This window comes from Antennarius striatus, chromosome 23 (genome assembly GCF_040054535.1).
Source record: "Antennarius striatus isolate MH-2024 chromosome 23, ASM4005453v1, whole genome shotgun sequence".
NCBI lineage: Eukaryota > Metazoa > Chordata > Actinopteri > Lophiiformes > Antennariidae > Antennarius > Antennarius striatus.
The window spans coordinates 734,284-761,721 of record NC_090798.1 but is presented as its reverse complement, the minus strand read 5'-3'; the positions used below and the strand labels follow the sequence as shown (position 1 = coordinate 761,721).

The window sequence follows — 27,438 nt, the reverse complement described above, 5'->3', positions numbered from 1 at the left end:
GATCAGAGCAGACGTAACAGACTACAGTCAGGACCCAGAGCAGCTGTCAACAACAACAACAACAACATCAACAACAGAAGTTAATTTTACATTCTGACTCCTTTCACATCACCGTTCAAACCTTCTTCGTTCTTATCTCGAACGACTTTTTCTTTTACATTTTTTGCTCTTTTGATCTGACGGCGCTCAGAACACACACACACACACACACACACACACACACACACACACACACACACACACACACACACACACACACACACACACACACACACACACAAAACGGTACCACTTTACAGCCCCGTAAATTTCAAGAGCAGAATAAAGGTCAGGACTTGATCTAATTTCATCTTTTCCATTTATCAGATTAACTTCCAGCCGTTCCAGGAGCTCCTGTCTGACTGCATGGATGAAACTGAAGCGTATTGATAGGCATCAGTTTCATCTCCTGTCATCAATAACGGAATCCTTTCATTGGATGTCGGGTTGGATGCTGATATTTGCTGCCAAAAAAACCCCAAAAACCACCAACTATTGAATTTCCAGGCGACTTTTTTCCCGAATTGAATGTTTTTTTTCCATAAACAAAACACAATATTCATTCTTCGGGTGTGAGTTTGCTCATTTCTAGCTTTAATCTTCTCCCAGACTCGACTTTCCTCTCTTTTCAGCCTCTCTCATTACCTCCGTTCATGACGACTCAGCGATTACCCAGCAGCTCTGTAATTTGCCGTTCTCTCGCTCTCGACTGCGTCGCTTTTGCCAAAGTTCTTTTTGTTAAAAAGGCCAACAGCTGATAAATAAAAATCCACCTTTGACCTGCGGATTGTTGACACAATGGGAGCTGTTTGCAGGGCGAAGCTTTATAGAACAATTACGACGTAATTACAGCCCAGGATTTGGAACCAGAACATAGGAGGGCACCTAAAACGAGCCTTTCGTCTCTCGCTCCATTAATATCTGCAAATATTTGCTCTCAGACCATAAAGTGAACAAAGTGCGTCTGTCTTTAGACCTGGAAATTAAATCTAATCGCGCTGCATTATGTTGTTCATTCCAGCACCTTCTAAATGTATTTTCACATTGAATTTTTTAAAACTTTCCATTTTCTTTCAACTCCGTTCACCTGCCTCTGCCAACGCTCGTCAAGGAGTTGGAGCGAAGCATCAGGTTGGCCTGACGCCTGGGAAACAAGCAGAAAGTGTAAAAGACGTTAAAAGTTGCACATTTACTCTTGTTTACAGGACACGTTTGGGCTATTCTTCCATATATTTTTTTCCCAATCAATATCTACCCTTTAATTCTCACATTATTTCCACCTGCCGTCTTGACGGAGCTGGGATGGCGGGGAGTCGCCGTGAAGCATCGGGTTGGCAGGACGCCTGGGAAACGGCGAGATAGCGCGGAAAAAAGATGGAGCGAGAAGAGAAAGACGTGAAGGATGCGATGGATCCGGAGGCGCCGGGGGGGTCCGACGATGCAAAATGAAAGCGTAACAACAGGACACAAAGCGAGTGAGGGAGGAGAGCAGGAGCGAGTGTGATGTGTTTAACTGCGGGGGCTGGTGTAGGAGTGATGGGAGACCCCCGCGGGGCCCCGAGGTAATCTGCAGGTTTGTGCGTTGGCGCTCCAGGACCTCACAGGTGCTGCAGCGGGGATGTCACGACTGGTGTTTTTTGCACGAGGACAAAGATGCAAAAGCAGCACGTGAGCAGAACCTCTGCAGACTCCAAACGCATCACTTCCTCCTTCCTCCTCTTGTCTGTAACGCCAACATCAGTGACGTGTTTCCACACGCGACGTCGTGTGAACAGCGTTTTCTCATTAAGATGAAGAGCCTGCAGCACGCAGAGAACACGCTAACGCCAAATGGACTTGGCTGCCGTCTTGGATTATTTTAAATTCTCTCCTTTTTTTCCTTTTCTTTTACTGCAAATTCACAAAGAATTAAATTTTACATACAATCTGTGCTGATTTCTTTTCTTTTCCACACAATTGGATGACGCCATCAGTGTTCATACATTATGGAGACGCTGCAGCGCGTCGCTGTTAATCACAATCGACAGGAAGCTGCTGCAGAAATAACAAGAACAGACTCCTCTAAAATCTCAGGCCCCACCCCAAAAACATCTCCCCTCCACACACACACACACACACACACACTCTGCCCGCAATGCACAACAGCAGTGGGACATCCTCATCAATTATGAAGGAGCTCTGAGTACCATCCATTACACCCAATCAGCTGGAGAAATCACTGTTTTACCACCATTAGCATTCCACTATTCATTAGGAAACCACACACACACAAATCTGCACACACACACACACACACACACAGACACACACACACACACACACAGACAATGCGCCCGATAAACCAGGATGAATATGGAGGAACTAAACAGTTTCTCAGAATGCAAAAGAAACCAGTTCCAGTCTGTATTTTATTCATGACCTGAATAAACCAGGAGCACAAACAAGAACCACTGATGGTAATTAAGCAGAAAAGAGGCTGGTTAGCGACAAACGGATTAAACACGAGGACGGATGGAAGGAAACTTCAGCCTGAAGAAAATATTTGATGTTTTAAACCACATGTGTCAAACTAAAGGCCCGGGGGCCAAATGGGGCCCTCCACATCATTTTATGTGGCCCACCAGAGCATTAAAGTTCAGAGTGTCTAAAAATAAATAGGTCTGACCAAAACTAAATTTTCCCACAATGCAGTAGTTCAGCCCAATTTAACTCTGAATAAACGTAGTGAACAAAGTTAACGTCCTAACTTGTGTCTGATGTTATTTTTCTTTATTGATTGATAGTTTGATCCTTGATTGATGGAGTTCTGAATGAATTCAGTTATTTAACATTAAGGAGTAGTTACATTTAGTTACATTACACTGAGTTACATTTATTAGTTACATTAAGGAGTAGTTACATTTAGTTACATTACACTGAGTTACATTTAGTTACATTTATTAGTTACATTAAGGAGTAGTTACATTTAGTTACATTACACTGAGTTACATTTAGTTACATTTATTAGTTACATTAAGGAGTAGTTACATTTAGTTACAATACACTGAGTTACATTTAGTTACATTTATTAGTTACATTAAGGAGTAGTTACATTTAGTTACATTACACTGAGTTACATTTAGTTACATTTATTAGTTACATTAAGGAGTAGTTACATTTAGTTACATTACACTGAGTTACATTTAGTTACATTACACTGAGTTACATTTAGTTACATTTATTAGTTACATTAAGGAGTAGTTACATTTAGTTACATTACACTGAGTTACATTTAGTTACATTTATTAGTTACATTAAGGAGTAGTTACATTTAGTTACATTACACTGAGTTACATTTAGTTACATTTATTAGTTACATCTGGCCCTTTGAGGACAGCCTTGATGCTGACGTGGCCCCCGGTAAAAACGAATAAATCTTTGATTTAATGGTGTAAAGCAGGAAAACCCATTATGCTATTATCACGTCGCACTAGTGGTGGTTAACTTGAATGTGCTGAAGCTACTGCTGCTACTCGTTTGACAGCGTGGACACACCCTGGATGACGGTCCTCTTCCACCATTTCCTGCCGTCTAAACCAATCAGACGTTCTCTTTTAATTTGGAGGATGGAATCAGGTCTGAAGAGGCGGAATCGAGTGGCGACGGAGATGAAACGACATCTGAGTCCGTTTGAGGGGAATCAGAGGTCAGTCTGCAGCACCTCAGCAACCTTCATTACGAGCTCCATATTGAACCGAACCGATAGGTAATCAAGTCCAATCAAATATTCATTGGGACACATTTCGCCGGAGGCAAACCAGAACAACAGGGACATGAAAACCTCCAGATGTGATGAACGGACGGAGCTCAGGACACGTCTCCAGTCAGGCTGCATGATTTAAGTCACATCTATGGCAACAGAATCATCTCTTCTCTGGAATCTCTGCTATAAACACTCCCAACATGTGGTCTTAGTGTGTTGCTGTGTTTTCTGACCATGACGGCGTACTGTGGGTCTGATACAGATACTGGAGCTGCTGGTGGAACCAGTCAGGACTTCACCCCCTGGTCTACCTCCATCTCCTTTATATCTTCTGGTGGGAAATCAACCACACGCACGTAAACAAACACACACACTCACACACACACTGTTCTGCAGATCCATGAAAGAAGCTTCTGTCAGCACAGTTCAGTCCTTCAGGTGGTAATTAGCAGTCATTGTTGTTTTTCTGCTAATCAGAAATCTCAAAAAACAATGAGGGTCATTATCTCGCCGTCAAGAATAGAAGAGCAGGAGAAGATGCAGAGAAGGGGGAGACAGTGGGGGGGGGGTCTTATTTGATATGTATTATGATAGAGTTCAGCTCTTTGTGGAAACACATGATGAGGTTGGATTTTTTTTTCCACTCACACAGAAGCGTTTAATATCAATTATATGATGCAGGAGTGTGATTGTTTCTTTCTGGGGGTAATTGCACGTTGGGATTTACAGACGTGTTATTAAAGTGTCCAAAACAGTGAAGCTCAAAGCAGCGACAGAATAAAATGAATTATGAGCTTGCATTGGCTCAAATGTGAGTGGAATGATTTGGTTTTTAAAGCTGGAAATGGTGAAATTAAAATGGGATCAATAAAGCGTATGTCTTAATGTCCACATGAAACACATTAGAGAGAGAAAAACAAAACTATGAGACTAATTTTACAGAAAATCCTCCATAAAGTTCCATCTGTTAATGACATCTATCAAGATTGATCATATATCTGTTCGGTTTTGGCCCTTTGATGGATAATAATGACTGTTAAAGTATGATATAAAAGCAAATCCGTCATAAAGGAATCCAACTGGAGAATAGTGTTAAAATGCTGTTGGCGGTGGCGGCTGATGACTCTGCTGAGACTGGTGGAGCGTTTTAGATAAATATTTCTGTCCATGACAAACAAAACTGAATTGACCGACACAAAAAATGCACTTTTGGGTCCAAAAAAGAAATCATCAGGGATGTGTTTATATTTTATGCATTAATAATGAGATAATCGCGCTCTGATTGGTCCCTTTGAGCAGGTGTCTGGACTTTACGTCGGGTATCAAGTAAACCAAACAGGAGCCAAGGACGCCTAAACTTCAGAGGACGGCGGCGCGGCCACTTTACAGGAGCTTCACGCGTCGGCGTTGATAACTTAGTTTAGACCAAACAATCCAGAGATGAAGGTTACTGCGGATGGGGCCGGCGTCGCAGATTAGGGGGGGATAAATAAATAATGGACTCCGAATGAGGCAACAAATTATCCTCGTCTCCCCAATTCAAATCAATGGTATCCAATCTATACCAGCGTCCTTGGGACGGGGCGGTTTGGGGAAGCGGGGGGCACAGATTGCTGTCTTATGCGGTATGCTGCTGTGTCACTCCAGGGAGTGACCGCTTGGTTTAAGAGAGGGGGGGTCAAGGTCTCATGCATGAACAGAAACCACTACAGGAACGCCGGATGGAGGGGTCAAGAGGTCGTCCAGCATTACCCGCCTGTCGCTAGCGCCCCGTCCTTCTCTAAACGCTCAGGTGTGCAATCTGGCCTCTTCTATTAGTCACACTTCTCTCACTCTTTTCCTCGCACCTCTTTTCCTACTCGCCCCCCCCCCCCCGCGAGCGAAGCGCAGCAGCTGATTGGACGGCGGTCTGCAGAGGTCGTCTGGGCCTCGCTGTTCATTCCACCTCTGCACCGGATTACCAAATGGAAATGAGCGCCGGACCCGCAGGAGCAGCCTGATCATCTACTTCCTGCTTCTGTCGCTACACCTCATTCCAGCTGGAGGTGTGGACACCTAAAACAACCAATCAGAGCTTTGTAGGCGGGACTAAGAAGAAGGACCTGTGAAAATAATGAAATTTACTGCTCTTAAAGGAGTTTTCTTGTTTTCAGGCTAATGCTATTAGCATAGCACACCTGTGTCGCCAATGGAAGAGTGGAATTCTGGGAGATGTAGGCTTCAAGAGCTTTTAAAAAGAAGGAAAAACGTAAACCTGAGTCGACATCCTCCTTCCAGTTGTGATGACAACACATTTTATTTTTTAAAATCCTGCACAGACAGCATTTAAATGGACTGTTTAAACATTCGGGTCTTTATAAGCTGTGGTGACTCACTTCCTCCTTCAACCGGAGGTTTGATGGAGGTTTTAAAGACTCAATCCCAGTTGAATTGCAATTGCAGAGGCTTTTAATTAGATAAAGCTTGGCTTGGTTTGAACATATACTTTACAGCCGTGTCAGGCTAAAAGGGTCCGTGTGTCGTAAATATCATCCCAGACATTAATAGAATTGAGATTAGAGGGCAGAATGTGTGGATCAGCGTAAAATAGCAGGCGGCGGTGGAGCTATTTATAGCCGCTAAAACGGATGTGTCCATTAAAATAAGAGTTACTCTTTCTGGAAATTCAAATCAGCAGAGCTGCGGCTGGATGTGTGTGTTACCCTAACGGCTAACGGGACCCATCGCGCTGATTTACAGCCGTCTGGGAGCAGCAGAGGAGATAACGCCGGTTTTTGGGCGTTATCCTGGTGGACATCTGGTTTTAAGGTAATAAGAAACGCAGTAATCCTGCAAAAGACGCAAGATCGTGATTTGCTCGTTTTCAGAAAACGATTGTTTCTCACCAGATGCTGAGGCGGATGCTGAGGCCTGTCACTCATCGGCTTCCCTCCATCCCTTCATGTTTGTCTGATTCACAGAGGAAGACAAAGGAAATCAACACCAAAGAGAGAAGGAGGGATCAAATCACAGCCTCGGTGGACACGTCCGCAAGGCCGAGGGCCGATCAATAACCCCCACATTTCAAAACGGCGTCAGATTAAGTCCGACACGTCTTGTTTTTAAAGACCGCGGAGGCTCTGGGTTTAATTACGAGGCGTCTCACGTCCAATCAGACGGCCGGCGTCGCTTCTTTTGAAACAACTTGTCATTTTCTCTCTTTCTCGGGGACGTCGGCTCAGACTCGCCTCCCCCGACGGCCGCGGCCGTCACTCTGCGTGCGAACTCCCATCTCTGTCATATTTAATATGTTTATCACTGGGATCCTCATCGGCCGCATTAAAGAGAAGCATCTGTAAAAATCTACTAGAATTAAAGACAACAGCTCTGCCGTAAAACACGTCTTCATGAAGCCTGAACGTCTGATTTACTGCAGAGCGGACGCTTCAGGATTCCTGCAGATGCATCCAATAAAGACGGTTTGATTGGAGGTTAGACTGAACCTGAAGGATGAAGAAATTAGAATATAAAATACACCAGGGTTCTAATTCTAAGTATATATTTCTTCTATTTCCAGCTCCACGTCGACACGTAGAACAAAACTTCTGACTGAACTGTCTCCTACCCTGTGGTGACCTCATTGTTGACCTCAGAGGGGTGAGGAGGGCGTGGGAGGGGGGGAGAGGTCACAACCGGATCAGAGCCGCGACAAACGATGTGAGAGAAGAGAAAAACAATTATTTATCTCAAGCAAACGTCGACCATCAAGAACATCAAGCAGTCAAAGTGAGTCGGTGGAATCAGGATGTGCTGCAGGGAGAAGATGGAGTTTCCTCCTCCTCCTCTCTCTCACAAGGGGGGGAGGCGGGGTGAGCTTAAACATGAATAATAATAATGCACATATAGGTGACAGTCAAACGATACAGATGGTGTCAGAGGAGATGCAGGAAGGATGGGTTTAAGTAAATAAATGCATTCAATGAACGTGTTTTCACCAGGAAACACACTTAATCCTGCATAATAAACACGTGAGGTTTTAGTAGGCTCTGAAACTGAAAAAAAGGTGATAAATGGTGAGAACGGCTGTCAACAGGTTGATTAAGCGGGAACAGGAGGTATTATTCCTCCAGAGTGATGAACACAGTAATAGAACTAATAAAGGGAAGAGGGGAGCGTTCCAATAAGCAGCACTCGGACCTGGAATGTGGACGCTTTCTGATTAGAATAGGACGACGTGAAACAAAGGACAAGCAGCTGGCGCACGAGGCGTAATGAAAATAAAATGTTAATATGAATTTTTCATGGTGTGGGGGGGTGGAACCTGTGTGACAGTTGCCTACGTGTGCATTTTCAAGCCGCCATGCATTATTCAACGGGAGCGCGCGCCGACTGCAGACGGCCGAGTTTTATTCTTACAATTTTTGCTGGAGAAACAGCAACTTAATGAATTCTGAGAATAAAATGATGACATAATTCTATTTAAATTAGCCAAAAGGTGCAGCAGCTAATGGGAGGAGGCTTTTTGTTACTCGACGCGCAACTCCACACACAACAGAGTTCAGAAAGAAATGAAATGCAATATGAAATGGCTTTATGCATGTAGGAAATGAATGTTTGATTATATGAACCTGCAGGGATTTAACACGATATTAAAATACAGATGGATATTAATAATAATCTGACTGAATCCTGATGCAAACTCCAGCTGAAAGCGGCGCTTCCGTCTGCAGGTCCGATGAGGTTTAACGTCGCGTTAATGGCTCTTCTGCATTCATTCTAACTGTATTCATGGTTTCAGAGCATCTGTAGCTTCACGGCTATAAAAAGTACAAAACTGACAACTTCTGGAAAATCATTTCTTTGACTCCCGTCTTTTCGTTTCCGCTCTCACACCCTGACACCTTCTCCTATTTCCAGAGTTCCCACCATCTGTATTTCTGTGGAAACACATCAAAAAGTCATCGTCAGACAGTTTTTTCTGGGGCAAAAAATAGAAATTGTTGATAAGTTGATTTGCACTGCTGAAGCGTTTATCTGTAATTTATGAGTTTTATTTTTAAGTGAAAGTCAATAATAAATATGTGCCCACAGAGACTTTTAAATGTTAAACGTATATCTGCGGCGTAATAAATGTTAGTTTATCTCTCTGATATTTAATTTGACATTTAAAGAGGAACTTGTGTTATAATCCCTTCCTGTGATGATGTCATCTATATTAACGGATGTTTTTATGCATGTTTCATCTTCGTAGGCCGAATAACATTAAAATCTGCTAGAAAGATCTTTATTCTGTAATTAAACTTATCAGTTTAAAGTAGTACAGAATCTGCTCTTTGTGATTATAGTAAATGTTAAAAGATATGTATTAAAAACATAGTTAGAAATAAATACTGACACGTTTTCCCACCACCAGCAGCTAATGACGCCCCAACCGGCTCCGTTCTCCTGGTTTTGGGGTTTTCCTCTCAGACAGTCTAAACGCAGGTCGGTTTGAACCTTTCAGACGCGCTTTCACACAAACAGGAAACATAAAAGCGTTGATTCAGCGTTTCCGAGAGCCTCTGACAGCGGGGCGTGTCTCCGTAACGCTCGCCGCTTCCGAGGCGCGGCGTATAAATCATGTTTTGTAGTGCTTGGGTCAGCGCCGCGTCCGGCTGAGGTCTGCCTGACCTTCACCTGGTCCCCCCACCCCCTCAAGCGTCTCTAACACCCCCCCGGTTCAAACACCGATCCGGGGGGCTCTGACCGCTCCTGAAGCGACGGATCCGCCTCCGTTGTCCTCCACGCCGCTCTCAAATCAAACCGCCTCCCCCCTGTCAGTCGTCCGCCTTGGCGCCGCGTCCCGCTCTGCTCAGCACGGCGTTCAGCTCGTTCAGCAGGGTGGGGGGCATCAGGCCCTCCCCAGCTTGAGCGGGCCTCTTCAGCGCGACGCCGCCGCTCTGAGCAGGAAGTGGTAACGGCACCAGCTGAGACTTCCTGAACGACGACGGCGACGGGCGGCGTTCAGGCTGGGGGGCGTCCAGGGAGGGGCCCCTGTGTGCGTCTGAGGCCTTCAGCGCGTCGATCAGCTTCTGGCAGGAAGCGAAGGTGTTCACCCGGTGCTGGGGGGCAGGGTCGAGGGTCGGACGCGGGTTGCCGTTGTTGAGAGAGATCATCCTGGTCAGCTGTGGGGGGGGGGGCAGAAATAACAGAGTTCTTTGCAGGTGGAACACACAGGAAACAGGTGCTTTCTGCTGACTCGTTACCTGTCTGCTGGGGGGGTCGGCGGTGCTGGAACTGTCGGTCACGGCCCGACCCCTGGACGGCTGGTCGGGGGCGCAGAAGTCCGACCCGAACTGGAGAAATAAATCAGTAAAATCACCATTACGATAAGGGGGGGGGCAGGACGTTTAGGTCAGCATCTCAGCAACTTGGGAGGGGAGGTCAAAGGTCAGTGTTCTGGTCCCAGGATGACCTTTCTCCGTGACCCCCGCAGACCCTCCACCGTCTCCCTTTAACAGATCCTCATTTCATCACTGCCAGGACCTGTCCTTGTACCTTTACACCCCCCCCCCACCAAACCCACCCCCCAACATCTATTCCATCTCGCTTCAAAATTAGGTCCTCCATCAGTGGTTGCTATGGAAACTGTCGGAGCACAATGCCGGCGAACAGGTAAGAGAAAGGAAAGGAAGAACACTGAAGTGCTCTCTGTCGACTTTCTCAACAACACTTCCTCTTTACCCCCCCACACCCCCCAATCCTCACCCCCCCATCCTGATATTTAGCAGATTCGGGCGGAGCATCCGCATATTTTTCAGCTACAGGTTTAAAAGCCGTGGAGACGAGATCCTCGACTCAGAGGAGAAACAATCCGCTGAAATAAAAGCACTTAAACAACAGATGGTTAAATGCCCCCCCCCCCGACCCCCACCCCCAGATCCATCTCCCCATGACAGCACTGCCCTTTTTTCCTTCCACACCCAATCAGAGGCGCTAAAAGGCTCCGACGGCGAGCACCTGTGACAAACAGCATCAGAACACGGAGGCGGGGCCTCGTTTTAATCCCAGATTATCGTCATCGACTCGGAAACCAGCAGAAAAAAAATCCACCTTTGTTGAATCAGGAGACGACTCAGAGCGAACGCACACATCTGACACATCTGGAGCGTCCGTGCATTACTAATGCTGCGTCAGCGACGGAGCGACAACATTTAGCTGTATGTGGGGGGGTGAGCACCACGATGTGATCGTTCCGGTCGCCCCGACCTTACTCCAACAGACTTTCCACATGAAGTGATTTATGTTATTGCTGAGCGACCTCCACAACTTTACCGTTTCCCTGCTCATGTTTTTCATTTGCGTAAAAAAAAAGCACAATGGAAACGTGGGATTGTGGGTAATGTGATTTATCACGTCTCCTTGTTCTGAGGTGAGGATTGAGAGACGTGATTTATTCTAGGGGGGGGGGGGTTCATCCCAATAAGGAGGGAAAAGGATTCTGGGATGCGGCACACGACGCAGGTCACATGTGTCAAACTAAAGGCCCGGGGGCCAAATGTGGCCCTCCACATCATCTTATGTGGCACCGCGAGAGCATGAAAGGTCAAAGTGTCTGAAAATAAAATGTTCTTTGACCGAAAAAAAAAAGAAAAAAAAGTTAATGTCCTAACTTTTTCTTTATTGATTGATAGTTTGATCCTTGATTGATGGAGTTCTGTGGGTTTAATAACCTGACAAATGAAAAGGATTTATGTTACAACATATTTATAACATTTGTAACTTGAATAAGTAATAAATTCATTACATTTATTAGTTACATCTGGTCCTTTGAGGACAGCTGTGATACTGATGTGGCCCTCGGTTAAAATTATTTTGACCCCCTTACTGTAAAGCTCTCCATTAGGATTTTTCGCCGTCTCACCTTGGTCCCGATCAAGTTCACCACCCAGCTCACCAGCGCCTCCTTCCTGTCGCAGCAGAAATGCCTAAGAAGAAAGAACCCACTGATTTCCACGTCATGACTCCACGAGTTTCTCATGCAGGTGAAAAGACTCCGTGAGTCACGGTTCTCTCAGACCTGACGGCCGATCGGTGGGCCGGCTGCGTGTTCCTCGTGGTCACAGGAACACGCGTGTTTCTGCAGCCATTGGCGGCGCTTTAACTAATGGAAGCTGACGGATTAAACATCAGCTGTCACATTCTGACACTTCAATTTGTTTGATTTGGACCCTTTCTCTGGTCATGTGGAGTAAAAGCCATAATTGCCGCGTCGTTTCGTCCCGACGTCAATCATGAACGACTTATTTTAAATATTCGGTTTTCCTGGCTGTCGTCTGTGAACAGTGACGTGTAAATCCACCCTCATGCAGATTTTCCCCTCCTCTGCATATTTTTAATTGCATGGACTTGAACTCTACTCACCACTGCTGTTTATCCGTGTGGATGGTGAAACCCCAGCTGTTAAACGACAAAGGTCAAAGGTCAGATTTGGAGACGCAATTTCCTGCATACAAAAACGAATTTGAAGACAGAGGTTGTAAACATGCTTTTGTCAAAGGGCAGGTAGAATTTTAAAGCATCAAAAACAAAAAAAGAAAACACTGATCATGTATTTTTAAAAAGGAAACCTTTTTTATTAAAATGCAAAGAGTGAAAAAAAAAATTAACTCCAAATGCTCGCTGCTAAAGTGGGGAATTAATTGATTAATCAGTGGATTTCCAGGCTGCATGATTATGAATGTGCAGACCTTAATGAGCCCGGGGCCAGCGTGTCCATCCCAGAGCACCCCCCACACACACACACACACACACACACACACACACACACAAACCAGTCTGAAAGTACATTTCAATGCGTGTTTCCAATCTGTATTAATACCTATAGTGCGACACGCGTCACGTCCTAAATGATTCTATATGAACAGGATTCCTGGGATGGAGATAAATAATGAAGCTGCTTCCCACACATGGAGCTGTTTTGGGCTTAAAGGTGTGAGTTTCACCTGCGCAGAGGCAGCAGGAGGTGAAAGACCACCTTCCTGGAGAATACACCTTCAGCCGAGGCTGGATGGGAACAGAGAGGTGGGGGCAGAACAAAGTGGGGAGGGGGGCAGGGATGCAGAGCCTGGAGCACCACTCCAGTGAGTTCAGGCAGTCGATCCGGCTGCTCACAGGTAGACCTCTGCTTAATGAGGTACCGGCGCGCTGACTCGCCTCACCCTGACTGTGACTCCCCCCGTTCTCCACATTTACTTCTTTACTCAGACAAACACTCCTCCTGCAGGAAACTCAAAGGAAGCATCCTCTCCCCCCGTCTCCTCGTCCAGTTTCTCTCCCCTGAAGGACGACGTGATGCAAACGATCGTTTTTCAAACTCGGGGGTAAAAACGAAGACAAATTGAAACTGGGTCATTTGATTTTTTTTTTTAAATCCTCTCGTTGTCTGACCAACAGGGTTTCGGCGCGTCGTCATAAATTCTAATCAGTGAAGATCATTAAAACCAAACGGTGGCTGTGATGTTTTCTACCCGCAGCAGCAGAATCTGAGTTTGTATTTGTTAAAATATCATTGGATTTAATCAATTCCATTACGGCGAGAGAATGGGTGGGGTCAGCGGGGCGTCGCCAGACCAAGGGGGGAGGAAAGAGGACAATACATCTTGTCCTGTATGGTGCAGGGAAAGGGAATGGAACCCACTGGGGATATAAAAACCCCATGAACCCAACCTGAACCCTAAACGGTTTCACATCCTTGATGCAGCGACACAAAATCTACAGCATTTGGATTAATGCATTATTTAGAAATAAATGCAAAGAGGAAATGTCATTTATAAAACAATAACAGGTGAAAATGGTTCATAATCCAGTTTGCTAGTATCTCCATGACCATGGAAACCGGTTCCCCTGATTGAAGGTATAAACACAGATAAATTGGTATTTCTGCAGGAGCTCAGAGTTAAAACCAAACCTGAGTGAATTGATGTCATGTTTGGTTTGAGCTGTAAACTTATTCCTGATTGGCTTTTGACAGATTTTATTCTGATAATAAATAACAGGGCCAACAGCTGCAAAAGCTTCCATCAAGTATTACGATTATCGATAAGTAGACACGCAAAACGAAACGGATAAAACGCTCTGACAGAATTTAATTACTTAATGAGTTTCTTTTTTTTTTGCACCTGACAGGAGGTTCCTGACCCCAAAGCGTGTCACTTGTTTAATCCACTCGCCACCGCCATTCGTGTGACTTTACCTGTTGGGAGGTTTGAGTTTTTTCCTCAGGCCCAGGTAACACTTCACCGAGCTGAGCTGGAGCATTTTCTCCGCTTTTGTTCCCTGAATAATCAAGAAAAGCAATCAAATTTGTTGATCTGTGACAGAAAATGTGGACATATTTGCACAATACATCAGTGAAACGTGTTTTACACACATGAAACACACTAAAAAAGTAACAGTTGGATTAATTTCCAGCAGACATCTCCACCACTGACACAGAACAGATTCAAACGTGCAGTTAGCCTCTGACTCCTGCCATCACAGCCTGACACCCATTCTCTGCATAATTTCAACTAAATATAGCCTGGAAATAACTGTAGAGGGCAAATAATACACATTAGATTTCTGTAGCACTAAGCCAGTAATTAGCTGGACGCTTGTGTAAAATGATATATAGAAAGGATTTTCGGAAAAGTGGCCACCCCATCGCTTTCAGAAGGGAGTGTGAGCTCTGCTGTTTTATTCTGAAGATGTAGATCCAAGAGACGGACATGTCTCCATGGAGATGAATCAGTGTTTGGTTCCACTTATGTAAGGACCAGTCTAACACATTTTGTTTGCTTTTTTTTTTCTTTCCAGCAGCTCTGTAACCTTTTAAATCCCCCTGCGAGGCAGCGAAGGCGCTTTGTGTTCGCCCCGTCTTTAGTGTCTGCGGTGCAGAAACAGAAGCGCACTGACTTTGATGTCTCTGTACAACAGCAGCTTCTCGGCGTGAAGAACCACGTATTTGTCCTGGAATTTGTGCCCCGACAGCAGTTTGGAAGATCCGTCGTTGAATTTCAGATAGTCGGCTTTTATGAACTGCTTTTGGGCGGCTGCGAGAAAGAAAACAGAAATCTGGTAAACATGACAACAACTAACAAGATTCAGCTTCAGATGCTCCATTTCTGGTTATTTTCAACTTAAAAACCTCAAATAAAACGCTTGTGCACCACACCTTTCTCATCAGCTGCTCTTTTGGCTTCTGAAAACTTCTTAATGAGCAGAAAAGCTGAGCTGGGACAATCCAAGCTCCTCCAATCCAGCACCTGTTCCAGGACTTTCTCACCGGGGTGCAACGGTCGCTCTGTCGGAAACGGGAGGCGGTGGGTCAGACGCGTGATTGGCAGGTAAATCTGACATCACACAGCGACGGGAAAGCAGATTAAAGCAAGATTAAAACCAAATCCACTCCATATAAAAATCTACGACTAATTTTAGGTCGACAAATATCAGAGTGGTGGTGTTGTTCTCTGCGTTTTCATCACCGGAGCCGTACGAAATATCTCCAGCAAACCAGGACCTGATTATAAAAACACACAAAAATAGATCTATTATCTAGGGGGGGGTCCAAAAAACAAACAAAAAAAAAAGAGTTAATTTGTGTACAGCTACCCCTGCTCTGATGCAGTCCCTGTTTTTCATAAATGAAGGAGGGAAAACGAGCCAGAATGGCATCACTTATTCATAACTGAGGGCTTATCTGTGTGGATCTCTGCAGACCCAGGCTATGGAATTAGTTCCTCATTTCCCAGCAAATATTAGCTCCCATTTTCTGCCTATTGTACTCGATAACAGTGTTTATCTGTAGCTATCCTCCAAAATGGCTAATTAACGCGTTTCCCTCCCTCCTTTATGGCTTCATGAGCTAAAACCTGTCACGCCGCCGCCTTCAAAACAGCTCTGCTGTTTACTCCTCCACAGTCGCAGCGCGCCGCCGTGGAAAATATGCGGAACCGTCAGCAAATACGTTCAGTATTCAACACACCTTGGTGTTTTAGAGGAGGACGGCGCGTCCTCTCTAACTTTGTGGGGAGAAAAACAAACATGAGAGCGCGGCGTCAACTCCCAGTGAACCCAGCAGAGAGCGCCGGGACCACAAAGCTCAACTCTGACTTCCTGTGATGCGATCAAAACGCGGGGGCGCGTGAGCCACGTGTTGCCGCCAGCGGTGCATGTTAATGCCAGGTGAGGTGGGTCACCCCCCCCCCCCCCGGCGTCCATCATCTCGGGGAAGATGGAGGTAATTTATGGCCAAATGACGGTAAAGATGATTAATTAGGTTGGATACCATCGAACCGATGAGGCGTGGAGAATTGGTCGGCGTTCCTTTACTTTCGCCGACGCTGATTGATTTGAGATACGGCGTAATGTTGTCATCATGAGATCCCTGGATGAGAGGAGGTGTGGTCTTTACATGAGAATGGATGTTTAATCGGTCATGTGACTCATCAATCACCAATCGGTTATATACATGAGAGAAAAGACCGTCTTCACAACTACAACGTCTGACAATAGCGTGACTTTTAATCTAGGAGATGTTTTCGACGCGCCGTCCAATCATCAGAAACTAAACCGTTCAGCGGGTGATGACGGGGGCTGCATCAGCATTTAACTCACTGGAATAAAAGCCCCAGGCAGTAATTACAGAGACAAAAAAACAGAGGTGACAAAACAGAGGTGTTACGTTAAAAAGAGATACAATTTTGCGTCCAAATGCAATTCAGAATAATAATAATGGTAATAATAATAATAATAATGATGTATTATTCTCAGAAAGGTTGGAAGTAAATGCTCTGGTAGCTGAAAGGTTAAACTGTGTCTTGAGTTCTGCATTCAAGAAAATATTATTTAGATCATTTAGATTCAGTTTGAAACTGAAGATCCTGAGAAAAGAAAACGAAGCGTCCAATCAGACGGTTTGAATCAGGGGGGGTCAAACTCATCTTCACCGAGGGCCACATCAGCATCACGGCCGTCCTCCAAGGGCCAGATGTAACTAGTAAATGTAACTAAAGGTTTGTCAGGTTATTAAACCCACAGAACTCCATCAATCAAGGATCAAACTATCAATCAATAAAGAGAAATAACATCAGACACAATTTTTGCTCCATGCACACTTTTGACCTATTTATTTTTAGAAACTCTGATTATGCTCTTGTGGGCCACATAAAATGATGTGGAGGGCCACATTTGGCCCCCGGGCCTTGAGTTTGACACATGTGCTTTAAATGAAGACATGCTAGAAAGCTTGAGTCTTAACGGGCGACAGGTGGGGAAAGCTTTGGTTTGTGGATGTAACTTGACAAGTGGGGGGGGGGGCTCAATATTATCAGCTCAAATTGATGTCCTGACAGAATCCTGCCCCCCCACCCCACTCCATCTTTCTCACCCAGCTCTCCGTTCTCAATGACCTCAAAGGTCGTCCAGAGGTCGTCGGCGTTCACCGTGACGTTCCTCATGTTCAGGGCCGTTTCTGCGAGCTCCCCCGACCTCATGGTGGGAGAAATCTACATCAGACACAACAAATGGACGAGTCCAGTGTGTTAGTGGGGGGGTCAGGGTCACATTGAAACCAGTTTAAATGATGAAGTTATTAAAAGACCCCCAGACGTGATTAAATATTTGCTCCCCTTTAGAGTTATTAGGTATTTCTGAAGCGGACACAGCTAATACGCTACGTCGCTCCGTGGAGAGGAAGTGAAGGATTGTGGTCCTTCACACACACTCACACGCCCCAACATGCCTGCAGAGGTTACACACACACACACACACACACACACACACACACTAATACCTTGATTAAACAGCAGTTCTCCGGCTCTCTCTTTTCCAGGTAAACCTCGAAGATCAAGTCCCCCGCTGGAGAGAACTGGAGGAGAGAACGGAGAACGTCTGAGATCGGTGGAACACTAAACAATGCGTCGGGATTAATTGGCTTCTCCTGCACTTTTACTCCACGGTGGGTTGAATCCAAACGGAGGAGAAACAGTGGGAGGATTTGTGGGGAAGGTGTTCTGAGCTGGAGGCAAACTTGATCCCAGTGGTTTTAAAGCAGCTAAATAAAGAGAACATGTGTGAGAGGTGGAAACGTTGGTGTGTGTGTGTGTGTGTGTGTGTGTGTGTGTGTGTGTGTGTGTGTGTGTGTGTGTGTGTGTGTGTGTGTGTCGGGTGTTAACTGTGTCTTCAATTTAGAACCGTTTCATAGACAAGTTGGAAACATTCAGCGTCTCTGTGAGGCTTTCACACATTGACGGTTTCCTACAAATCGGATGTCAAACTTTAAACCAAGGTTCCATCGATGACTGAAAGCTACATGAGCTAACTGATGGATGCTACATCAAATCCTAAATATTTTAAATGGAATATTTTCATCATGGCGACACAGAAAATTATCCTCCAACACAGGAAGCAGTTTTTTGTTCCGTCTTTCACACGTGTGCGAGCCGCTGCAGATCACGTTTCATGTCCACGTTCATTTTACCTTTAATGAACATTAGCAAGTTTTTCGCAGTAGTCGACCCTAAAATCTCAGCCCGTCGATTGGCTGATTGTCTTTCTAGCCAAGAACAACAGATGCGCTCCAATCTTTATTCATTAGCTCAGAGGCTAGCAGCAGAAGGTAATTAGCCTAGCCCTGCAGAATGCTAGCCTGGTTCCAATGGAAGGACAAAACTCTTCCTCCTCTCTGCAAACTTGATTTTTCCACTTCTATGTGGATTCACAAACTAAATTCAGCGTGCTAATTGCTAGTTTTAAGATTTGGACCCATATTTTTATTTATTCTTTTTTTTTTCTCATAAATTCTAATCCACTCTATAAAGTCTGAGGATTTGAAAACCTTAAACACAATAATCCTCCCGTTGAGCCGATGGAGTTTTTTCACCAGCGGATCAGCAGATAGAAGTTGAAAGAGAAAATATTTCTTTCAACTAAAGGTAAACTAACATTAAAAGAATTCTTTCTCTGTGTGTTATGACTCTAATTTCCTGTTCATGCCATTTAAAAACATTTGGAAAAAAAAAAAGTTGAGAAAGAGTGAAAATACATCCCTTCAAATCCAAATTTCTGTAGAAAGTGGAAAAATGTGGATTCTGAAAAACAGCTAAATGATGATGAAACACTTTCTTTCACCGTACCGACAATTACATTTCACTCTTCCTGTGTCATTTTAATGTGCATGTGAGCAGAGGTCCATCACTGGCTTGAACTAGGAGAACGATCACATGATAACAGGCAGCAAACCGCTCCTGACTCCCATGGCCGTAAAATGACACCCAAATTACAGTCATTCACCCAGAGGAGAGACAGATGTAACTGTGGAAATGTCATACAGCTAGGGGGCCATCTGGCTTTTCATTTTTATATTTTTAAGTCAAGTTGTTCTTTATTTTTATCTGGTGGTTGGACGACAATCAGCTCTCAAACATTTTAGAGTAAAGAAAAAAAAGATGTTAACAACTTGATGATGTGTAACAGTGACACGTAGAGAAACCTTTATGTTATCACAATAGATTCTATAAAATCTCAGCTAAATGCTCCAGAATAAACACTTTTAAAAGACATATTTGGAAAAAAAAATTAAATTTGTACTTATTTTAACACAAAAAACACTTTAAACTGTAAAAATCAAAGAAGATGTGTCACATTTTTTTGGGATTTCCAGCTCAAATCATCCCAATGTTATAAAACTCAAAATTGAAGCGTGACCCCCCCTCCCCACCAGATCACACGCCAATCAAACACCTTCCCTCCCAAACGAAACCGTTTCTAATCATTCAAGTCGCTGTATTTGCTGTAAATGTGAGCATTGATTCTAAAGAACCACTTCAGACGGAAAGACATCGTCTCCCCCCTCATTATGTCGCTGATTAACTTCCTGCCCGTCTGACTGTACTGTGCTGTCCCTGTGCTGGTGGGGGGGGGGCACCTTGACATTCTCTCCTTTCAACAGTAACAGACGAGGTCGGCGCCTTCGCCCGTCGGGTCCGAACCCTCAGAGATAAACTTCCTGCAAATGTCAAAAGCACAAGCGAGGTGTTCAGAGTGGAGGAGTGTGTGTTCAGCAGCCGACAGGCCATCTCCACTTCACACACACCACACACACACCACACACACACACCGACAAACTCAGATTGGATGTTATTCCAGGTTGAAGAGAAACCCAGGTGTGGAGGGAGTCGTCTTGTTCAGCCCCCAATGGTGCGGCCCCCTGTAATGTAGTGAGCCCCTATTCTCTAAGGGATGAAGAACTGGTGGTCAAGTTCTCCAAACAGGTGTTTTCAATAGCAGGAGTGCAGAAGAAAACTCCCAGAATGCTTTGTGAACAGAAGTAACAAGGATGTCAGATGACTAAATGATGCGTAAATGTCCTTTATCTTTGAAAAATGATCCCACAAAAATTATAATTCATGAGAATACCTGATTAATGTAGAGGTAAATTAATATGTAATTAGATTGTTATAATGTTCACTTTATAATGTATGTCATGCAGTTTTACACACACACACACACACACACACACACACACACACACATAAGCCTTTAGGTGTCAAAGTAAAGGAAGTAAAATAAGGTTTCAGAAACAGCTTTGGAGACATTTTTCACTCTTTCGACCACTTGATTTCGTAAAAAGCTCAAATTTGCGTCTTTAACCGTGATGTCGTTTCATTCTTTTCCTCGGTTTTAAAAGCAGCCTTGATTTCAACTGATCAACCATCTGCACCCCCCAGCAGATTTGTCCTCAGAGGCTACGGATACGTCAGTGATCGGCGTGCAGCGACGCGGTGAGATGAAATATTTCCTCCTGTTATCTGGATCAAATGTTTTCTGGGCCGAGGCGTATCGGTCCTGCTGTAAAGGTTAACACCAACAAAGATCTTGTCTTCCCAACACATTTTGGTTGGACAAGCAGGATGCGTGTGTGTCGGTGACACACGCAGGCTGATCAACAAACACACAAAGCAGAATAAAACCCAACGGTGATTTCTATTCGCGTTTCGTGGGTCAGCTTACTGTGGCGTCCTTCTTGTCGTTCCAGCGCGTGATGAAACTGTTCTCTCTCTCCATCTGATGCAACCGGTCTTCACTGATCTGTTAGAAACACACACACACACACACAATACACGTTTCAGATCCCGTACGGCGTCCTGCAGCAACATGAACTTTCCTGATTGGATCGCAAAACTATTTTCAAGGCTAATATTAGCCACTGCACAAAAACATGGCAGACAGGAAACCAGATGAAAACAGGAAGTGAGGTATCACACACCAACTGGGTGGTCAAGACAACACTAGCACTAGTTTTGAAGACTAGTTTGACGCAGCTCAGCTCAGAGCTGCGTGTGGGAATGATTTCCATCCCAGCTTCCCTTTAAACATCATCATCATCATTTTCAGAGAACAGTTTGCTTTGTTGGATTTATTCGAATGAGAGAGAAGATTGAAAGGAAAGCCTGACAAACTGTTGGTGTGTGTTTGGGCCTGATAATGGGCACAGAGCTGCTGCTTTCATTAGGAGATGTCTCACTTTTTTTTTTCCGTCGACACAGCGTATGTATTCACCGCCGCGCCGTGTACTCACTCCTGATTGGTCGAGCTTAACGGCTATTTGTCACGCGAACGACGGCGTCCCCAACCGATTTGGAGCCAACGCTTCCCTTCAAACATCAGAGGAGGAATCCGGGCGTTCTGCTGGGAATTAGCTGTCGCTGTGTTGTTGTGTGTGTCATAAGGCAGGCAGCTCTCCAAGGGGAACACTGATCCCCCCCCCACTGCACATCAGCAGCGTCAACTCATTGTGAGGATTTGGCACCAAAAGTTCTGGTTGAAGAGAGTTAATAAAGCCGTGCCTGCAGCCTGGTTTCCATATGGTGATAATATCTGAATTAAACGTTAATAATAATTATTATTTTTAACATTAAGTGAATCTTATTTCATTAAGTACGGACTTATTTATTTTAAGTTTTTAGGCTGTTTTTTTTAACTGAATTTTATTTATTTTATTATTTTTACCTTTTTAGTTCAACCTCTACTTTGTTCTTTATTTTATTACTTTTATTTACTTTAATTTAATCTACAGTCATTTTTGTAATTTCCCCTTGCGGGGATCAATAAAGTATACTTATTATTATTATTATTATTATTTCCATATCGCTTAACTTCTCTGTGGTGACGAGTGTAGGATAGTGCTTCCTCTAGCGCGCGCGCGCGTGTGTGTGTGTGTGTGTGTGTGTGTGTGTGTGTGTGTGTGTGTGTGTGTGTGTGTGTGTGTGTGTGTGTGTGTGTGTTGGGGAAGAGGAGGGATATTTCTTGTGTCTATTGTTTGTTGTATTGTTTTTATGGGTTGCTCATTTTGTATGAAAATCACTTTATACGTAAAGTTTGATTGATTGATTGATTGATTGATTGATTGATGAATGCTCCTACTGTGATGCTGTCTCACCGGCCATTGGCTGGACAGTGGTCACACCTCCAGGACACGTGTGTTTGTCGTGTTTGTTAGTTAAGCCGTCTCTTCTACTCACGTTGAACAGCGTGACGTAGTTGCTGATGAGGTCACGTATGACGCTGGCTTCCTGCGGCATCTGACCCTGAGTCTGGAACAAGCAGGAGGAGAAGACGGAGGCCAGCCTCTCGCTCGGCATGTGGTTGAGGTGGGAGCACTGGTGGATTCTGGGTGGGGGGGAAGAGAACCGGTCAAACGTTTTCTGAGACGTGATTGCTGAAATACGTCTCAAACATCCTCGTCCCTCATTGGTCGCAGGGGAAAAAAGAACACACACACAACAAAGGGCAGAGGGGGGGTCACGGGAGGAGCAGAAGGGACCCCAGGCTAATCAGCAGGTGACACGGGGCGACTCTAGGGCGACTCAGAGCCCCGACCTTCCTGTTTTATGAGCAGACGCACCTGTTCAACACGTCCAATCAGAACCGTTCAGTGTTTTACTTCACATCACAAACCAGAGTTCCTGCAGGAGCTGCAGTGATGAGTCCATCACATCTACACGACCAGCAGGGAGGGGGGGGTCCTGGTGGTGTAACGGCTGTGACAGACGTAGCCGGGGTGTTTGAGACCTTTACTGAACTAAAACCTCCAGTTCAACAAAAAAATGTGCATTACAAGGAAAGGTGGAACACTGGAGCTCCTTTATCTCTAATGAGTCCACAAAGATTCAGAGACTCTAAAACATGACCTGAAGATTCTGTTCTTTTAAAAAAAGGACCAAGAATAACACGACTGGGAACCACTGGATTGGATTTTGATGGCAGATTTTATAATCTCAAGAGATTATTTTAATACCAGTCACTTTAGTCATACTTCACCTGTACAGGTGTTGCAGCAGAGCATCGAGGGTCGACCGGTTTATCTTTGGTAAACTCTCTATGAACATGGAGTACTTCTTCACTCGCTGCTCCTCATCCATCTCATCTACAAAGACCAGACAGACCAGAGCTGACCTGAAGACGACAAAAAACTACAAAAACATTTGTTGGATCCCTAAATTTTCTTAAAGGACGTTCGAGCTCTACCAAATCAAACAAGTCGTCTGAGTAAGAACCATAAGAACCATTTGCCCCATGTCGGTCTGTGCCCCACATACCCAGAGCCGACACCCAGTACGGATACAGCTCCTTGGTCAGCAGGGCGTCCTGGACCCGGGACAGGAACCCCTTCAGGGTGTCGGTCACGTCCTCCAGCCGCTGCTCCTTCTCCCTCAGCTTCACGTTCCGAGCGTCCCGAGCGAACTCCTCCAGGAGCAGCGCCACCCGATCGGGGTCCCCCGGACTCTGGTAGACCCCGTCCTGACACAGACCTGATGAGACGGTTCAGCAGATGAATACATAACGACTCATGTCAGTGAGTGTGTTTTACTGAGTGAAGCGCGGCTGGTTTGTGGCGTCTGCAGATTAAAAACAATTACAGGGCAAAACTCTAACTTAGTATGCTAAAATGTGCGATTTAACGTTACATAAGCACATTTGAATGCAAATTGCAGGTTCGACACGATTATCAGTGTAAGGTCTGTTAACCTCTTGTGTAACGTCGAGGTCCCTGATTACAGACCACTTATAATGACACCGAATGCCACATGAATCTGTGGGTTTACAGCGACATTTTCTGTGTTTGCAAAATAAAATTCAAGTCCAACTCAGGCTGAACTGCTTCATAACTCACCGTACTGCGTGACAAACGCGATGCAGCTGTCCACCACGATGGGGACGCCGTTTCTGGTCAGCTGCTGGTCGCTCAGAGCGTTCCCGTCGGTGGCGGCCGCCAGCATGATGGCAGCGTGCCACAGCGAGAAGTCCATCCTGTTGAAGCCGTGGACGTAAACCGTTCTGTTCAGAACACACACACAGCAGGGTTACTAGCATAAAGTTGTTGTTTTTAATACTCACAATATGCTGTTTCATATTTTAAGAGTTAAAGTTGTCTTTGTATTTGGGTGGGGAGAAAAAAAAGCACTAAGTCATTAAATTAACAAACACAAAAGATGAAAGGAATCCCGAAGCCCTTCAACAGAACACACACATCCAAAGCAGCACCGCTTTCTCCCGTGAGGTTTGATCAGAAACGCACAAACGCGGAGCAATTAACGGCGTAAACACAAAGTCTCTCGCGTTGGGAGCCCAAACCGTCGGCTGGTGCTGCGTGCCGTCTCACCTCGTCTGCAGCGCTGACACCGGCCGTCTAGCGCCGCTTTAATTACCGCTAGCTAAAGTGCATTCCCACTAACAAGACAAATGCAAAATCAAAGCTAAAGGCGCTGCATAATGCATGACGCTGCATCACCGATACATCGCCAATTAGAAGAGGTTTTTTCAAAGGCTGACATACCTTCCGCCCTCCACCATCAGCAGCACTTGGATCCTGTCCTCGCCCTCGCTGTGTGTGGAGACGGCTGTGGGGGGGGAAAGGGCAACAAGTTGGAGGAAATTCAGCCTCCGAATGTGGGGCAAATTCAAAGAGTGACGCTTTTCCGTGCTGATTTGGAAACAATACGGCTTTGACATTTGATTTCCATCACAGCGGAACGCGTGAACACTTAAAAAGTCAATCCATTAGCTGCCAGCGAACAGGTTTCCTCTCTTTTAAGTAATCGCTTCAGTTTTACATCAGTCATGGCAAATAATGCACCTCAGTGTGAGTCCGGACGTATCGGATTCATCTTTACAAACGTGTTAGGAAGAGCAAAGCAGTGGGGGGGGGGGGCACACGCGTCTGTTTGGAGTCAGGAGCGTTTACTTAGAATGGAAGAGGAAAGATTATTTAAGGTGTGAGACAAGAAGGACAGCAGGAGTCAGTGGAGCCATCTTAACATGAGGTTAGTCTGCACTACATTTCCCATAATGCAGTAGTTCATTCCATTTTAACTCTGACTAAACGTTGTGAACAAAGTTAATGTCCTGACTTGTGTCTGATGTTATTTTTCTTTATTGATTGATAGTTTGATCCTTGATTGATGGAGTTCTGTGGGTTTAATAACCTGACAAATGAAAAGGATTTATGTTAGAACAGAGAAACAAACAAACATGTTTTTTCTGTCTAACTGTAATGTTTGGAACTAGAATCAGTCAGAAATTCAGTTATTTAACATTAAGGAGTAGTTACATTTAGTTACATTACACTGAGTTACATTTAGTTACATTTATTAGTTACATTAAGGAGTAGTTACATTTAGTTACATTACACTGAGTTACATTTAGTTACATTTATTAGTTACATTAAGGAGTAGTTACATTTAGTTACATTACACTGAGTTACATTTAGTTACATTTATTAGTTACATTAAGGAGTAGTTACATTTAGTTACATTACACTGAGTTACATTTAGTTACATTTATTAGTTACATTAAGGAGTAGTTACATTTAGTTACATTACACTGAGTTACATTTAGTTACATTTATTAGTTACATTAAGGAGTAGTTACATTTAGTTACATTACACTGAGTTACATTTAGTTACATTTATTAGTTACATTAAGGAGTAGTTACATTTAGTTACATTACACTGAGTTACATTTAGTTACATTTATTAGTTACATTAAGGAGTAGTTACATTTAGTTACATTACACTGAGTTACATTTAGTTACATTTATTAGTTACATCTGGTCCTTTGAGGACAGCCGTGATGCTGATGTGGCCATCAGTGAAAATGACCCCCCTGGTCTGAACACACACCAATTTGACTTCAGGTTGGCAGTGTGGATCTGAAGTCGAATCACAAATTTGAATTTTGCTTCAATGAGAAAAGAAAAGAAAACCTTTCAGCATCATTCATACATCCCTGTTTCAGATATAGAAGCTCTGAACCCCTTTACCAACCTCTAACATGTGTGTTCTCTAGTGTGTGTGTTCTCTAACTTTGTCTTTATGATATTATGTGTAACAGTGATCTTCAGGTTTCATTATGAAGATTTTCAGCTACACATTTAACTTATTTAGTGAACGAGTTGAGAGAATAAACGATAGAAATCGTGTTACAAACATCATCTCTGAACCGTCCTGGTTGTGTGCTGATAAGTTGAGCTGGTTCATATTGAACATTAGAGCATGTCAATCTCCTTATACGCCTCTGGCATTATAATACTGAAACCCTCCTCTGACAGCCTTTCAGAGGCGTAGACGTGTGAGAACCCCTCACCCCTGCCCCATCCGCAGGCTGGATTTTCTCTGTACTATTTTAAAAAGCTAATTTCACATTCATCGCATCTCAAAGAAAAAGAATAACAAGGTTTTTTTCTACTTCATCAAAAAACACAATCGCTGCATCCACTGCTTTGGTCAAAACACTGGTTATCAGCAGCAGCAGGATATTTAATTTAATTGTTGGCACAAGAAAGGATTGGCAAAAAATGTGACTTTTTTTTTTTTTGGTTAAAAACTCCTTTGTTTAGGCTTTTATATCTTCAACCAAACAACAAATACAATTAATACCCAAAAGCTTCTCTCAGCAAATAATTTTCTCTCTTTTTTTTATCATCTTTGGCAGATTTTCAAGGGCACAGAATTTAATTTGGATCCAAATAACAAGAGAAGTAAAGGGAGAACTTCAGAGATTGATGTTGACTTGAGAGGTTTATTAGCTGTGTTATCAGGTAGATGCACAACACTTGTCATTGTTGTTTGCACAATCGCACAGCGATCCTCTTTTATCCATCTTACAGCTCAGCGGGAAACTTTTTATATCTTAATATGTGTGATAAGGAACTGAATGTGTGGCTTTGTTCTCTCCATTAATTTATACTGGCAGAGGCTTCATGACGCTTTCTCTGTAAAATCAGGGTGATTTGTGGAGCCAGAGCTCATTTTAAGGTGGATTATTGAGGTTTATTCTCTTCTTTATTTTGACTTGTGTAACGATAATGTGACACCAGATTAAAAAAAACACAGACAGACCAGTTATTTGTAGGCTAATAATAAATATTTACATCAAATCTTATTGTAATGTATTGTCATTTATTATAGTGAAATAAATTTGATTTGACTGAGACGTGTAACGACCAGGATATAACTCACACCTAAAAAACTTAACTTTTCTGTTCTGATGGTAAAACTTCTAACCTGCCGCTAAGATAATTTGACATTTATTGTCACAGACATGACGTATATGATCTGTTATAAAAGCTAATAGTGGCTGATTACTCAATCCTTATT

At 44.0% G+C, this 27,438-nt stretch overlaps 1 protein-coding gene across 5 annotated transcripts in view; it reads right to left on the bottom strand.

Annotated features, from left to right (window-relative positions):
* Positions 1-2,913: 2,913 nt before the first annotated feature.
* The window catches only part of arap2 (ArfGAP with RhoGAP domain, ankyrin repeat and PH domain 2), a 93,097-nt gene continuing 68,572 nt past the window's right edge, over positions 2,914-27,438 (bottom strand). For 4 of the 5 annotated variants that reach the window (XM_068308128.1, XM_068308131.1, XM_068308129.1 and 1 more), the window contains exons 19-33: positions 24,618-24,681; positions 23,955-24,118; positions 23,380-23,592; positions 23,102-23,207; positions 22,303-22,450; positions 20,792-20,869; positions 17,574-17,648; positions 17,169-17,286; positions 14,955-15,083; positions 14,696-14,832; positions 13,995-14,077; positions 12,164-12,199; positions 11,664-11,727; positions 10,006-10,095; positions 9,031-9,924 (exon numbers count right to left, since the gene is read on the bottom strand). In XM_068308128.1, the coding sequence (XP_068164229.1) occupies positions 9,577-9,924; positions 10,006-10,095; positions 11,664-11,727; positions 12,164-12,199; positions 13,995-14,077; positions 14,696-14,832; positions 14,955-15,083; positions 17,169-17,286; positions 17,574-17,648; positions 20,792-20,869; positions 22,303-22,450; positions 23,102-23,207; positions 23,380-23,592; positions 23,955-24,118; positions 24,618-24,681 (1,853 nt within the window). In that variant the 3' untranslated portion in view covers positions 9,031-9,576. Of the gene's footprint in view, positions 8,698-9,030; positions 9,925-10,005; positions 10,096-11,663; positions 11,728-12,163; positions 12,200-13,994; positions 14,078-14,695; positions 14,833-14,954; positions 15,084-17,168; positions 17,287-17,573; positions 17,649-20,791; positions 20,870-22,302; positions 22,451-23,101; positions 23,208-23,379; positions 23,593-23,954; positions 24,119-24,617; positions 24,682-27,438 lie in introns of those variants that run through there. The other variant, XR_011034407.1, reaches the window with a different exon arrangement.